This window comes from Chrysemys picta, chromosome 1 (genome assembly GCF_011386835.1).
Source record: "Chrysemys picta bellii isolate R12L10 chromosome 1, ASM1138683v2, whole genome shotgun sequence".
Taxonomy (NCBI): domain Eukaryota; kingdom Metazoa; phylum Chordata; order Testudines; family Emydidae; genus Chrysemys; species Chrysemys picta.
This window is the reverse complement of record NC_088791.1, coordinates 254,579,444-254,594,285: the sequence shown is the minus strand read 5'-3', so window position 1 is coordinate 254,594,285 and position 14,842 is coordinate 254,579,444. Positions and strand designations below refer to the sequence as shown.

Below are 14,842 nucleotides of genomic sequence, written 5' to 3'. Positions count from 1 at the left end.
ACAACAGCCAATGGTGATATTCTATTAAAATTAGTATGAGTAATTAATGAATGAGTGTTCTCTTGTGAATGATTTCAGTGCTAAAACACTGAAACACAGCTGAAAAGCTCTAGCATACATACTGCAAATGAGATGACAGTTGTCTAACATAAAAGGAATACTAATGCACCAATGTTATATATTAATTTATTTCAGATTATTTATCTTCCCAAGGATATGGGGACAGTTTTTGAAGTGGATTAAAATGACTGACCTAAACAGCATTCTTACATCAACAGGATCTGAGAGATCAACACTTTCCAAATATTAACCATCCTCCTCAACAGTAAAAGACCCTCCTCTCTCAAGATTGTTTTTGTGACCTCATTTTATAAATTTGGCTTGCAATTTAAATCAAGCAGTGCTGGCAATCAAAGCTAGCTGAAAAGTGTGTGTGTGGGGGGGTAAAAATCCACGAATAAATTACTTGACAATTATTGTTTCATCATCCTCAACACTCTCCAACAACTGATGGAAAAAGTATTGAATAAAAATTGGAAATGTTACCTGATTGACTGTCAACTGTAACCATTTCACTACTTCTGACTAATATTTACTTGTTTCAGGATCTTTCTTAAGTTTAATGGAAGTGATTATTTTAACTGTAAAATGTAATATTTAACTTGTAATTGGTAATTAGTAAGAAATAAACTTACTGGCTTGTTAATCCACAGGATATCTGCACTGTCTGACAAAGATTCATCAGGGCCAAAGTCTGTAACAGGCTGAGCTTCCACACGTGAGCTTTGTTTCCGTTTGAGCATCCTGAAGTTAACTTTGGTTATCTATAACAGTGAAGCCCCCTTGGAAAGAAAAGAAACAAATTTATTAAACAACCTGTTCAAAAAACCCTGTTTGAACAGCTTTGTTAAACAGAAAATACTTGTCACTAGGCCAGTCTGCTATTGTATAAAACACTGAAAGTGAATCACCTCAGATGGTTTTACACAGAAATAGGCAACTATAATAATTTTAAAAATCCTAGCAGGGCAAATAGACAATTACAGTACTAGTTTTGCTCCCATATGCAAGGAAGAATATTGGTCCATGCATAGGCTTAAACCAAAGTCTGATGGGATTGATCTGACTCCTATTGAAGTTAATGCCGACGCTCCCATTGACTTCACTGGAGCAGCAGGATCAAGCCCTATGAGTAGCAGACTAGCAGGGGGAGTTAATTGGCTGAGACAGATGTTCCCATTCCTTATTGGGCTGATAAAAAGAGCCTTATTACTATTGTTCTTCTATAATTCTAGATTTGTTTAATCTTTCTTTTTGTATATACAATTTTCTACTCACCTGTCAGCCAGTCACTGAGTTCATTCCTGTCCATGTGTATGGACAGATGTAGGCATTGGGGAGGGTCTCCCCCTTGTGCAAGGTTAGGGACAAGCAGAAGCCCCCCGCTTAGAAGAGCACAGAGACTGGCTCCTTTGAACATCTCAGGGATGTGAAACACCTTCGGTGGGTTGGGAAGTGGGGAAAAGGGGCTGGACCATAGCCCTGACTTTCCCACATACCCTACACGGTGGCCCACAGGCCTTGATGAATACAAAGAGAGGTGCTAGCTGTGCCATCCCAAGGGAGAGTATAACCTGAACAACCGGGAGCTCAGGGAAGGAACTGTGCCTTCCTCAAACACAATCCCTCTTGGATATCCCCAGAAGCTGGACGGTGCAATCCAGTGCCTGAACCATGACATGCGGTTTGTACAGAATGATCGTATGTTCCAACATACATTCTGGCTAGCAGGCACCATATAGCATGGTAATGAGCACAGTATAAATACTTGCTAGATTTGATTGGCAAGCTGAGGTGAGTTCCAAGTCCATGTAAATATCTGCACATGTGGGACCATACAGCCACATCAACAACCAGTTCATTACTCCACATCCAAATATTATTTATCAAACAAGGGTAATATAAAAACAAATACGAAGGGCTAGCTTCTGCCAGCCTTATTCATGTTGAATGGGTAGCATTGGCATGGGTGAGGCTGACAGAACCTATCACTAAAAATATTATAACCTTAAACACTTTAAGTTTATTTTTGTAGTAAAGACCACTATATGTCTACATGAGGTGGTAGTTTTACGTTCCCTTAAGCTTCCTCTCTCCCTTTCTCACTTCCATTTCCTTCCTATCCCTTATTCTTCTTTTCCTTCCTCTCCTTACATACCATCTTGTTCATGCTTGCTTTGCATCCTTCCTGATCCTGCCTTTTCATAATTATTTCCCAGCTCACTATGTTTAAAATACAATGGGGAATTCCCCCAAAGTTAGAGACTGTCTTGACAGGTTTTGATGTCATGTGGCATTGCAGCATCTCATGGTGCATACATGTAGCACAACAATGAGAAATGTAATTGAAAGGGTGTCATAGTATCTTTAGAAATGCCTGTACTGTGAGAGAATATACTATCAAAGGGCTTGAGTCTACAGTGCTTGTTAATGCAAAACTCCCATTGAGTGTAATGGAGTTATCAGCAGAAACTGCAAAAATTTTCCAATCCTTCCGCAGAAGAAAAATCCACATTATGAAAATATATCCACATTATGAAAATATATCTCGCTAATGTGGCCTTTAGTAACTTGTTATTTAAATTCTAAACTTGTAATTATGATTTTATTAATAATGTTAACCCTTCCCAGCAATGACTGAGATACTGATCTTGCTAACCTGTCAAGAAAATAATTATAATAGATTGTCAGACCAGAGTCAATAAGGTCATTAGGAGATAATACTCAGGAAATACAATGCATTAACCAGGGAGCTACTATTGAAATCATTTCATAAATGCTAAAGGACAAGCTGTGTATCTTTTAAAGCAGAAGGTAAATTAATTATAGCTAGTTAAAAATAAAACTTTAACAGATTTCTTCATTCAACATAGTATGAATAAGTAGAAAGATTGGCAGTATTTTATAACAAAATTTTTATCTGTCTGGTTGTCCACTGATTATTTTCCCTACTAAACTGATTTGAACATATAAAGGTCATGAACTGTAGATGTCAACAATGGTTTTAGTTCATCAAGCTCACCAAGTGGTGGCCAAATGTCATGACCAAACAGATCACGCATATTATTTTTAAACTGTGGTCACAAATCAACAAAGCAGAGAATACAGAAATCCAGAGGGGAAAAAAATCTACAAAATACAAGTTCTCCTATTTCACAATTTGAATGAGCCTGAATGTCCTTGGGAGAGACACCAATAATCTGGAAATGGCCTTTAGCAAGTCCTGGCAGAGCTCTTACAATTCTTCTGTTTTTATTTATTTATTTTTGCTGGAACCAGAGAGGTTTTTGTTTGTTTGTTTGTTTGTTTGTTTGTTTGTTTGTTTGTTTGTTTGAAAGCAGGTAAAGACTGGGGCAGCCTGCACTCTCGGCTGCACATCAGGATGCTAGAGCAGGAATTGTGGCTCCTGCAGCATCATCTTTCTGCAGCTCTCTCTGGCATAGTTCCACACCACAGCCAAGGGAGGGTAGATTCTAACATACACAATCTGATGCTTTCTTTGGGCACATAGTGAAATTAGCATGGAAGACTTAATCCAGACCCAAGCGAATACTTCTGTCTCCAAAGCTTGTACAAATATTGGATGTGGGTGTATTCTGGAGTAAAAAATGGGTTTAATAAGGAAAAGATTGCTTCCTTTGGCTGTGTCCATTCATGTAGCTTTGTTTTTTCTCTTTCGAGTAACACCAAAAATCAAAATTCACAGCACTTATGCAGACTGCTACTGCTTCTTATGTAGGAATGTGCTCTTTCATCTTTGCTTTTAATTTTAAATATGTCTTTTGCTTTGTTATTTTATTTTTAGAAGCAAAGACACAAAATGAAAGAATGCTGCTTAGACAAGGAGCCCATCAGCTCATCCTTTTGTTCATTCACTCTCCCTGAGCCAGTAGATATGTTCAATCAAAGACAATTAAAATCACAGAAAGATTATCCTGATACCATCTTGGAACAAAAAGTTCAAGACAATAGGCTTGATTCATCACCATTATACCAGATTTACAAAGTCTGCTGAAATGGAGTTACCAGCTGCATGCCAATGTGAACAAAGATGGTTAGAGCCAGGCCCCATAAAACATTTGTTGTGAATTTGCAATACATATAGTATTCTGCTCCAGCAATCTTTGTAACAAAAATAAATGCGCTCCTATGGAACACTAATAGAGAATGAAGGTGTAGGTGATCATTGATAAATAGAACATTTCTTTTTGGTTTCATTTTTAATTCTGTCTGACTTATATTGAGAGTTAAAAAACAGGCCAAAAAAACCCATCATGATTTTGATATTTTAGCCCAAGTTCTATAAAATTTACTCTCCTTAAAAAAAAACCCTAATCTGCTGTAGGAGGAAAATCTTCAACAGAGGACAGCACTTCACATCACACTGTCAGTAATACCAATAACTGTAAAGATTATTTATGCTAGTTCTACATGTTCTGTTAACTATGTAAAGGGGAAGAGGGCATACCATGAGTTACTGATGAGAGAAATATACCACTGTGGCTGATGAAACCAGGTGACAGCTAGTTTTGAAGAAAATGTGTTGTTAGTTTTTTTAAATACCTCCATGGAATACTTTATTGGCGACTACCCTGTTTTTTTCATCTGAAGCAAAGTCTAAAAAACCCCTTATCTTTTCTTCCTTATTTTTCAACACAGCATGTTGTTAAGTATGTTAAGTGTTCATATTGTTAAGTATTCGGTTTTGTACTGAAGCCAGACAGGGTCCCCTCTCCCAACAAGACAAAGTTTGCTTTTCCCTCCTCTTTCACAATAAAGGAAATACCACAACCAAAGCTCCTAAAATCACAATTAGATTAATGCTTAGCAGATCGTTTGGCTACCAGCTGCAAAGAATAGTCGGTGATGTCTTGTATCTTCTAGCAGGGCTTCAGGACTCGTAGGCCAAATAGCAAGAATCAACACCACCCTTCTCAGATTTGGGGAGGAATTCCTCTGCTATAATAACATAATTCTCCAAAGTACTATGTGACATTGCACTCCATATGTTTTATAGAAATATGTTTATAAGTGTGAATATAATGTAACTGGAATATGCTTTATGCAAAAGGTCTCTTGTAAGGTATCATTACAGAGCTTATAATCTACTGAGTGTGTTCATCCTATTTGTATGAATGTATCATTCTTGTATCTGAAGCTAGAAATATAAAGTATTACTCTGAAGTCCTATTGTAACTATGCAAAGTGTGGACCATTAATGGTGGTTTAGAATCTTGATGGCTCCCATTAACCAGGACAATTGGTTGTAAATGGCTCTGTTTACTTGTAAGCTTTCCTGTGTTCATGTGAGTCAGGCCAGAATGAATGGACACTTGGGGTCTCACAGGACTTGTGACCATGTCACCTGATACTAAGAACAGCAGTACTTGGGGCACCTTAGAGACTAACAAATTTATTAGAGCATAAGCTTTCATGGGCTACAGCCCACTTCTTCAGATGCATATAGAATGGAACATATATTGAGGAGATATATATACACACATACAGAGAGCATGAACAGGTGGGAATTGTCTTACCAACTCTGAGAGGCCAATTAAGTAAGAGAAAAAAAACTTTTGAAGTGATAATCAAGATAGCCCAGTACAGACAGTTTGATAAGAAGTGTGAGAATACCTGGTACTGGAATTCATCTTAAACCTGGTGCTTTTCCATTTAGAAGGCGGGGTGGGGACACAGAGAGACAAAAGATTCACGCCTTCTGCCAAAGCTATAAAAGGGGGTGGAACAGAACAAAGGGGACTGCAGTCATGAGAAAACCCCTAGTTACCACCTGAGCTGAAACTAACAAGAACTGCACCAAGGGAAAGGATTGGGCCCAGACTAGGAAAGAGTCTAGTCTGCGAAATAAGCTTATTGGAACATCTCTGAGGGTGAGATTTACCTGTATTCAATTTCTTAAATGTATTCGGCTTAGACTTGCATGTTTTGTTTTATTTTGCTTGGTAACTTACTTTGTTCAGTCTGTTATTACTTGGAACCACTTAAATTCCACTTTTTATACTTAATAAAATCACTTTTGTTTATTAATTAACCCAAAGTATGTGATTAATACCTGGGGGAGCAAACAGCTGTGCATATCTCTCTATCAGTGTTATAGAGGGTGGACAATTCATGAGTTTACCCTGTATAAGCTTTATACAGAGTAAAACAGATTTATTTGGGGTTTGGATCCCATTTGGAGCTGGGTGTCTGGGTGCTGGAGATAGGTAACTTGCTGAGCAGTTTTTGGTTAAAGTCTGCAGCTTTGGGGGCGTGGACCAGACCTGGGTCTCTCTTGCAGCAGGCTAGCATGTCTGGCTCAACAAGGCAGGGTTCTGGAGTCCCAAGCTGGCAGTGGAAAACGAGCTCAGAGGTAATTCCAGCACATCAGGTGACAGACCCCCAAGGGGGTCTCTGTGACCGAACCCGTCACATACTGTAAAAACCTTTAATCTGTAAATAGACCGGTGACCAGACTTTGGTCCTTGAATGTTTCGTAAGTCTTGTCTTGTCAATGGCTTAGGACTGTACTCATAGATTACACAGAGTTCTGTCCACATATCTATTCCAGTGACATCATCATAGGACCTAATCACATCAGCCATACCATCAGGGGCTCGTTCACCTGCACATCTACCAATGTGATATATGCCATCATGTGCCAGCAATGCCCCTCTGCCATGTACATTGGCCAAACCGGACAGTCTCTACGCAAAAGAATTAATGGACACAAATCTGACATCAGGAATCAAAATACTCAAAAACCAGTGGGAGAACACTTTAACCTGTCTGGTCATTCAGTGACAGACCTGCGGGTGGCTATATTACAACAGAAAAACTTCAAAAACAGACTCCAACGAGAAACTGCTGAGCTAGAATTGATATGCAAACTAGACACAATCAACTCCGGTTTAAATAAGGACTGGGAATGGTTGGGCCATTACAAACATTGAAATCTATCTCCCCTTGTAAGTATTCTCACACTTGTTATCTAACTGTCTGTCTGTGCTGGGCTAGCTTGATTATCACTTCAAAAGTTTTTTTCTCTTAATTAATTGGCCTCTCAGAGGTGGTAAGACAACTCCCACCTGTTTATGCTCTCTGTATGTGTGTATATATATCTCCTCAATATATGTTCCATTCTATATGCATCCGAAGAAGTGGGCTATAGTCCACGAAAGCTTATGCTCTAATAAATTTGTTAGTCTCTAAGGTGCCACAAGTCCTCCTGTTCTTCTATTTTCGTTCTCAGTGATCCAGAATTAGTAAAGTTTGACTATATTTATTTCAGAAGCATTTTGGCTGTAGAGCAGTGTTATTCATCTCCTAAACATACCTCCTCCATAACAGGATGGCACAGACATATCCAGCAGACAATTGAACATAAACTTTCTATAGGCTGACCCATTGTAAATACCACACACAACCCATTACCAGTACTTTATAACCTCCTGTCTCAATTCCTTTCACTAGATGCCCTCAAACATTGAAGATATATGATATTGGAACACCAAACTCACAGTGTTGTGTCATTGTTATGAAATCAGCATGTTGATTTTAAACACAATTGTTTTTGTATGTTTTTGTTTTCCACTGAATGTATCATATTTCCATTAGAAATGGGATCTAGAGTCTTGATCAGTGGTTCTCAAATTGGGGGTCGTGACCCCTCAGGGGGTCACGAGGTTATTACATGGGGGTCGCAAGCTGTCAGCCTCCACCCCAAACCCCACTTCACCTCCAGCATTTATAATAATGTTGAATATAAAAAAAGTGTTTTTTGTTTATAAGGGGGGGTCGCACTCAGAGGCTTGCTGTCTGAAAGGGGTCACCAGTACAAAAGTTTGAAAACCACTGGTCTAGATCATAACTCATAGACTTTAAGGTCAGAAGGGACGATTATGATCATCTAGTCTGACCTAACTCCCTAACATGAGTCAATTCGCAGCTTTCCAAATCTTGCAGTCCAAAGCACTTTATCTTGCCATTGGTCTTCAATCGCCCTTTGACCAAAAATTCCACAAATACCTCCTATCTACATACACAGGGAAAATTTAGGTACTCTAAGAGATACCACTGTTGGTAAATGCTGACATGTGCACCACTGTGTGTGAATGTGTGTCCTTGCCATATGTTACAAATATATTTATATATTTATTCGCTACATTGTTGCAAACTTTCCTTTCAGATGCAGACCCTGCCATCATCATCCATGCCTTTCTTACATCAAGATTAAACTATTGCAATATGCTCTCTGTGGGGCTACACCTTAAAATCATTCAGCGACTGAAGCTGGTACAGAACATAGTGACTTGCTTATTGAGCCTCTTGAACTTGGGGGGATAGCTCAGTGGTTTGAGCATTGGCCTACTAAACCCAGGGTTGGTAGTTCAATCCTTGAGGGGGCCATTTAGGGATATGGGACAAAAATCTGTTGGATGATTTAACTGGGGATTGGTCCTGCTTTAAGCAGGGGGCTGGACTAAATGATCTCCTGAGGTCCTTTCCAACCCTGATATTCTATGATTCTATGGAGCATGTGACACCAGTACTCTGGGATCTGCCCCAGCTGTCTATTGCACTCTGGATGGAATTTAAGGTGTTGGGTATGACCTATAAAGCCAATGGCCTGGAACCTGCATACCTGAGGGACTGCTATGCTGTAATATCACAGCTGCAATCAGTAGAGGCATCCAGGCTGGATCCCACTCATTAGAGGAGAAGGTGGATAGCAAAGCATTCTCTTGAGAGTCCAGAATACTGGAACTTATCCCCCTCCTTTATCCAAAATAGATCAAATTTGGTGACCTTGTGGGCACGTTGCAAAATACATCTGTTTGAGGGGGGCTTCTGGAGAGGACTACGGCTCTGCTTACCAGAACGACAGAGAAGAGGAAAGGAGCATTTTCGTAGGCGGCTTTCTGGCTGGCAGAGTGCCTGTTTGAATTATTATTTTAATGCTGCTAGGGTTTTGTTGTACTACTAATTATGTGTTAAGGCATCGAGAGTCTTGTATACACATCTTTTTGTTATTTAAATTCCAATACATTTTAAAAATAAAATAAATAGTGATTATTTTCTTTTATAATTATTATATTTTTATATATATATATTAATTATTCTTAAAAGAAATCATTCTCCTCCTCCACACCCCTTTCCAGCCATTAGTGCACTTGTAGATTTCCAAAGCAACTAACACCTACATCCTTAAAAATCAAAATTTTGAAAGAAAAATCAGGAACCTTTTAAGCTTCTGAGGTGCGTGTTGGTGGTGGTGGTGGTGTTTTTTGTTTGTTTGTTTGTAAATAAATGTGGCATTTAAAACACATTCTTATGATTACAGGAAAAATACTACAGTAGAACCTCAGAGTTACGAACATCAGAGTTACGAACTGATCAGTCAACCACCCACCTCGTTTGGAACCAGAAGTAAGCAATCAAGCAGCAGCAGAGACAAGACAAAAAAAAATAAAAATAAAGGCAAATACAATACTGTACTGTGTTAACTGTAAACTAATAAAAAAATTAAGGGAAAGCAGCATTTTTCTTCTGGAATAGTGGAATTTCAAAGCTGTATTAAGTCAATGTTCAGTTGTAAACGTTTGAAAGAACAACCATAACATTTTGTTCAGAGTTACAAACATTTCAGAGTTACGAACCACCTCCATTCCCCAGCTGTTTGTAATGCTGGGGTTCTACTGGTACCAAAGGTTGCAGTCATAACCTTTTTTATCCTATTACCGTTTGCGCTCTACCACTCAATATTTGGGAAGACAACAAATTGGACTCATAACCTAGGAAGTGAAGGTCCATACTTTTTTGTAAGGACTTGGAGGAATTTCTGAAGAAGAAAAATATAAAAGCGGAGGTGGAAAGAGATAGAAGAAAGAAACAAAAATAAAAGTCCAGCACACTGAATCCCAGGCCCAAATTCTCAAAAAGTATTTTCTCCTAACTTGCATCAATTTCAATAGAAGTTAGGTACCTATATACTTTTGAGGATCTGGACTTAACAAAATTGTCAATCACAGACAAGGGAACACTTCCTTCTAGACAACGCCATCAGCAGAATCCAGATACTTCATCTAATGTAGGAAATACTGAAAAAAGAAAAGAAAAATAGACTACAAGTGAATGGTGCTACATTTTCATTAAAAATGCAGCCGGGGGATTTAATGTATAAAATGTATCTGAGGCTGAACTTGCTCTCTCCCCCAAAACTGGGTTTTATATTCAGAACCTACAGCAGATTCAAATCCCTGTATTATGTTAGTAAAACTGTAAAGGTAATTTACTTTGCTTTGTAAACATAACACCTCTATTTGCTTCCTACACACCCCACAAAAATCCCATGTTTTTTACTGTCTGAACTCCTAAACATCACAAAAAGAACCCAAATAATTTTCAAAAATGATTACTTCTCAGATGCTCATTATTTCAAATTATTCTAAAATTCAAAGATCTACCTTCAAATAAAAGAGAGCATCAGATCTGTTTCCTACCTCTCAAGATCATGATACTTGCATCTCTTGATGAACTGATGTATTATTAATTATATTATATTATATTATATTATTATTATTAACTCATGTTTTTAGACAATTTTATCCCCAAAACACTAGACACACACCCTTGCTAAGGCAGGGGTGCACCAGAGTATAGGCAGAAGATCAAAAGTGACCCACCAAGCTTTACAGTTTAGCTTGAGACTACTGTGGAGGTACAGGGCACAAAGCATTCAGGTCCCAGCATTCACATCATGATGGATTAGAATGAATACCACTTAGCTCAATACAAAGCATTACAGGTTAGTACCTGCAATCTCCAGAAGCTGTGCCAGATCAAAACAGACCACTGCTAGGGTCTGTAGCAACCAGAGGTTGCAAATCAAACTCACATATTTCATGCTACAATCTGAATTTTATAGGGCCTTGCCTCAAACTGAAACAAAGCAGAGGTATCAAACAAAGCCCATGTGATGGATCTGGCCCATCTGATATATTTATGTGGCCTGCATGATATTCAGATTGTAAAGACCCCAAACTTTCATTTAAAAAGTAAGTTTCTAACCCTGCTGATTGCAAAGAAATCCTTCCAATTATTAACTGAATATAACCAATACAGTGGTTATCATTATTATTTATTTGTATTCCTGTAGCATCTTGGACCTCAGTCATGGCCCAGGACCTCACTGTGCTAGGTGCTTTACAAACACAGAACAAAAAGATGGTCCCTGCTCCAAAAAGCCTACAATTTAAGTAGAAGACAAGAGACAACAGATGGATACAGACAGATGGGGGAGTACAAGGAAACAATGAGACAACACTGGTCAGCATAATGGGCAGTAGTCTCAGCATACCAGCAGCCTAACTCTTGTCAAGTTTTGTGTAGCAATGATAGAGAAGAGATTTGAAGGAAACGAATGAAGTGACAATGCAAGTGTTTACAGGGAGCTCCAGCTAAGCTTGAGGAGCAGCAGGGCAGACAGCATGAAGGTGCTTGTCTGAAAATGTAAATGAAAGTGGGCAATGGACACTGGCATTGCAGGCTGATCAGTCAGGAGTCAACATTGCAAAATTGAACGAGATACAACAGGTAGCGTGGAGATAGACAGTGAAGATGTATGCCTGAGTGTGCAAACAGCCTGAAACAGCTCCTCGGAAAGATGAAAATTTCCTTTCCTTCCATTAATCTTATTGGGCTTTAGAATTGATTCAGAAACGAGGACACTTCAATGTCAACATTATCTATTTCATTTCTGATCACTGTAGGGATAGATCAGAATTGGAAGTTGCTGAAGGGCGGGGAATGAAAAGGGAAATAAACAGAGAAGGGAGGATTTAGAAGGCAGAGAAACAAAGGGCAGTGAAATTGCATTAGTCAATATTTTCTCATTGAGAATATTTTCTCACTAAGGACCTCTGAATGCAACAATTGGCACTGAACAAATACTAAACAATAACTAAAAGTATAGTTACTATGCAAAGGCCATAGTATGCCCATGATCCTTTTGCACATACTCCTTTAGCATCAGTGAGAGATTCACTGTGAAACATAGGGAGTATGTCATCCTAAACTGATAAGTCCCTCCACTGACTAGAATGAAAAATGGAATATTTCCCTTTCCAGCCACTGGCAGCCCAGATATAGAGCATTAAATATCTGGCTCGGCAGTCTCCCGGAGCTGCCCCTTAGACAAGCTGATAGTGGGGGTCTCTGTGAGAACAGCAGTAGCCATCTGCTCCATTTTGTGCAAACTAGGTGAAGTGCCCCCACGAGGGGCCCCAAAAGTAGGGCAGAATTTACACTCCATCCCAAGTGCATCTCCTGACTAACAAAGCAAGCAGCTTCTTTGCCCAACACTTGGATTTTTTTTAAAACACATAAAGCAGAATATTGGTGGAGTTTACCAACGCGATTAAAAAGCCGGTATTTTTGTCTTATAGGCAATTATGCAGGAAGGGCCCAAATAGCCCTATGAGTTCCCCCTCAACCCTGCCTGTACCTCTGGGCCACATGAAGCTGCAGTTGCTGTAGGCCAGAGTCTCACAGGCGCTGCGCCAGGCGCAGGGAGAGAGGCCTGAGGGGAGCAGCCCTGGGCAAGGTACATCTGCTAACAATGGCTCCTGCCTGATATTGACAAAAAGCAGGTGACAGGCAGGCGCCAACCCAGAGGTGCTGCCATTTGCAATGAAAACGGGTGGTGGCGACCTGGCTCCTCACCCATCGGAACCGGCCATCAGCGGCTCTCAAGCAGGCGGTGCCCTCCGGCTCCCTGCCTGCCCCCAGGGCCTGGCCCGCTCGCTGCTGCCCGGGATTCGCTGCACCCTGACTCCCCCCGCGCTTCCAGCGGGCCGGGGATGCGCCGAGCGAGAGCCCCTCCCGCCGGCTCCCACATCTGGAGGGGGGGTGCACAGCGGTCCCGCAGCTGGAAGGGAGGGAGAATGTCACGCCCCCGCCTCACCCGGCAGCTCGGAGCGGCCCGGGGACAAGGTACCGATGCACCAGATAGGATCCGGTCCCTGCGCATCCGCAGCCCGGCCAGGCCTCCTGCCGCCGCCACCATCAATCCATCCGCCCGCCTGTCACAAGCCCCCACGAGAAGAGCAGGGAGTGTCAGGCGCGCCAGCCACGCCAGCCCCGCGGTATGGAGAGGGGAGAGGAGGGGGAGCCGGGGATCGGCAACACAGTGCAGAAAACAGGTCCCGATGCCACCAACCTACCGCCTGCATCGCCCTTCATGGCGTGCTTGGGAGTATTGGTCTCTGCCCCTCGAGTTTGGGATTTGTTAGGGTTTGTTTGTTTTTAGGTGGTCCTCCCTGCAGCGTCGGTGGTGATGCTGGGGGCTGAATGGAGAAGACGTGACACACGGGGAGGAGGAGGCAGCGGCAGCCGCCCTCTGCAGTTGGTAGATAAGGGCGGTCGGTGCTAGCAGGTTCCTTTCTCGCCGAAGCTAGACTACAGCCTTCAGTCTCGCAGCAACGGCTGTGACTCCACTGGCACAGAAACAGTGCAGGCGCACATACACCGGGCGTGCAACTAGACAACGTGTAAACCCGTGCGTGTTCAAAAGGCACACCGTGCACACAAATACGTATGCAGAAATGCACAATGCTTATGCAAATATGTTGACACACAGACAAGCATGCAGATACACACAAGGAGAGTGACAAATGCGCATACACATGAATCCACACTCAATATACACAACGATAAATGTATATAAAACAATGCACACAATGTATACACACATACGGTGCTTTCATATACATAGACAATATTGCCAGTTCGCATGGTTTTCTTGAATCCCCAGCTTGTACGGGAGCATGTGATTGAGTGAAAAATCTCCCAGGGGGTTGTTTAAGTTTCTAACCTTTATGGTTGGGGAGAAAAGCTTGAAAATGTGACCCGAATGTTACCTCAAGGTTCAAAAATTATTTGTTTTAAGTTTTTGGTTTTTAAACACTTGATTTTCTAAGCAAATCTCATGATTTTGGGGGCCTAAATCATGATTTTCTAATGTGTATGTGGTACTGTATTGAGAACCCCAGACAACGCATAAACCTACATTCAGATGAAATGCTTACATGCACACACCAGCTGTACAGAGACATATATAATGCAGCCACATGGATAGGTATGATACATGCACATATCATAAATATGGTCTACACACATATAATACAGCAGTAAGGATTTTGCCTGTATAATCACATTAAATACATGAAAAATATACACCTGTATATTGTTGGATTACAAGGATCACCTTCAGCAGCAGTAACAGTAGTTAGAAGAGAAGGGCGGCCAGTTGCACCTGAATGATGCTCTTGTGACCCCCCCCCCCAAGAAATAAGACGCAAGGGTAACAGAATATGGGATTTTAAAAAAATATTATTTAAAATACACTTCAGTATCAACCCTGGTTATTCTCTGAGCCTCAAAATACAATTAAAAATAAAAGCAGCCCAAAGTCCTTTATACAGGATAAAATTGAACAGTCGCTGAACAACAACAACAAGCAGAAACTGTTCCAATGGAAAAATAAAACCAAACTCAAACATTCCACAAACTGTTTGTCAAGCACTAGGACAGTTTGGTTATTTTGATTTAAAAAAAACCTTGTTTGGGTGCTTCAAAGCCATTATCAACTCTATGCTCTTTCCCTGTATCCATGAAGCTCCATTTTGGAATGGATTCTTTTAATGACATCATCGGCTGTGTGTAATTATTTCATATCACTAAAAAGGGGGGAAACGTCTCTGATCTAAAGTTCAGTGTTAAA

At 40.6% G+C, this 14,842-nt stretch overlaps 1 protein-coding gene across 2 annotated transcripts in view; it reads right to left on the bottom strand.

Moving 5' to 3' along the window:
- The window catches only part of NALCN (sodium leak channel, non-selective), a 361,008-nt gene extending 347,436 nt beyond the window's left edge, over positions 1-13,572 (bottom strand). Inside the window, exons 1-2 of one of the 2 annotated variants that reach the window (XM_065592295.1) lie at positions 13,284-13,572; positions 696-842 (exon numbers count right to left, since the gene is read on the bottom strand). In XM_065592295.1, the coding sequence (XP_065448367.1) occupies positions 696-803 (108 nt within the window). In that variant the 5' untranslated portion in view covers positions 804-842; positions 13,284-13,572. Of the gene's footprint in view, positions 1-695; positions 843-13,024; positions 13,161-13,283 lie in introns of those variants that run through there. The other variant, XM_065592302.1, reaches the window with a different exon arrangement.
- Positions 13,573-14,842: the final 1,270 nt, after the last annotated feature.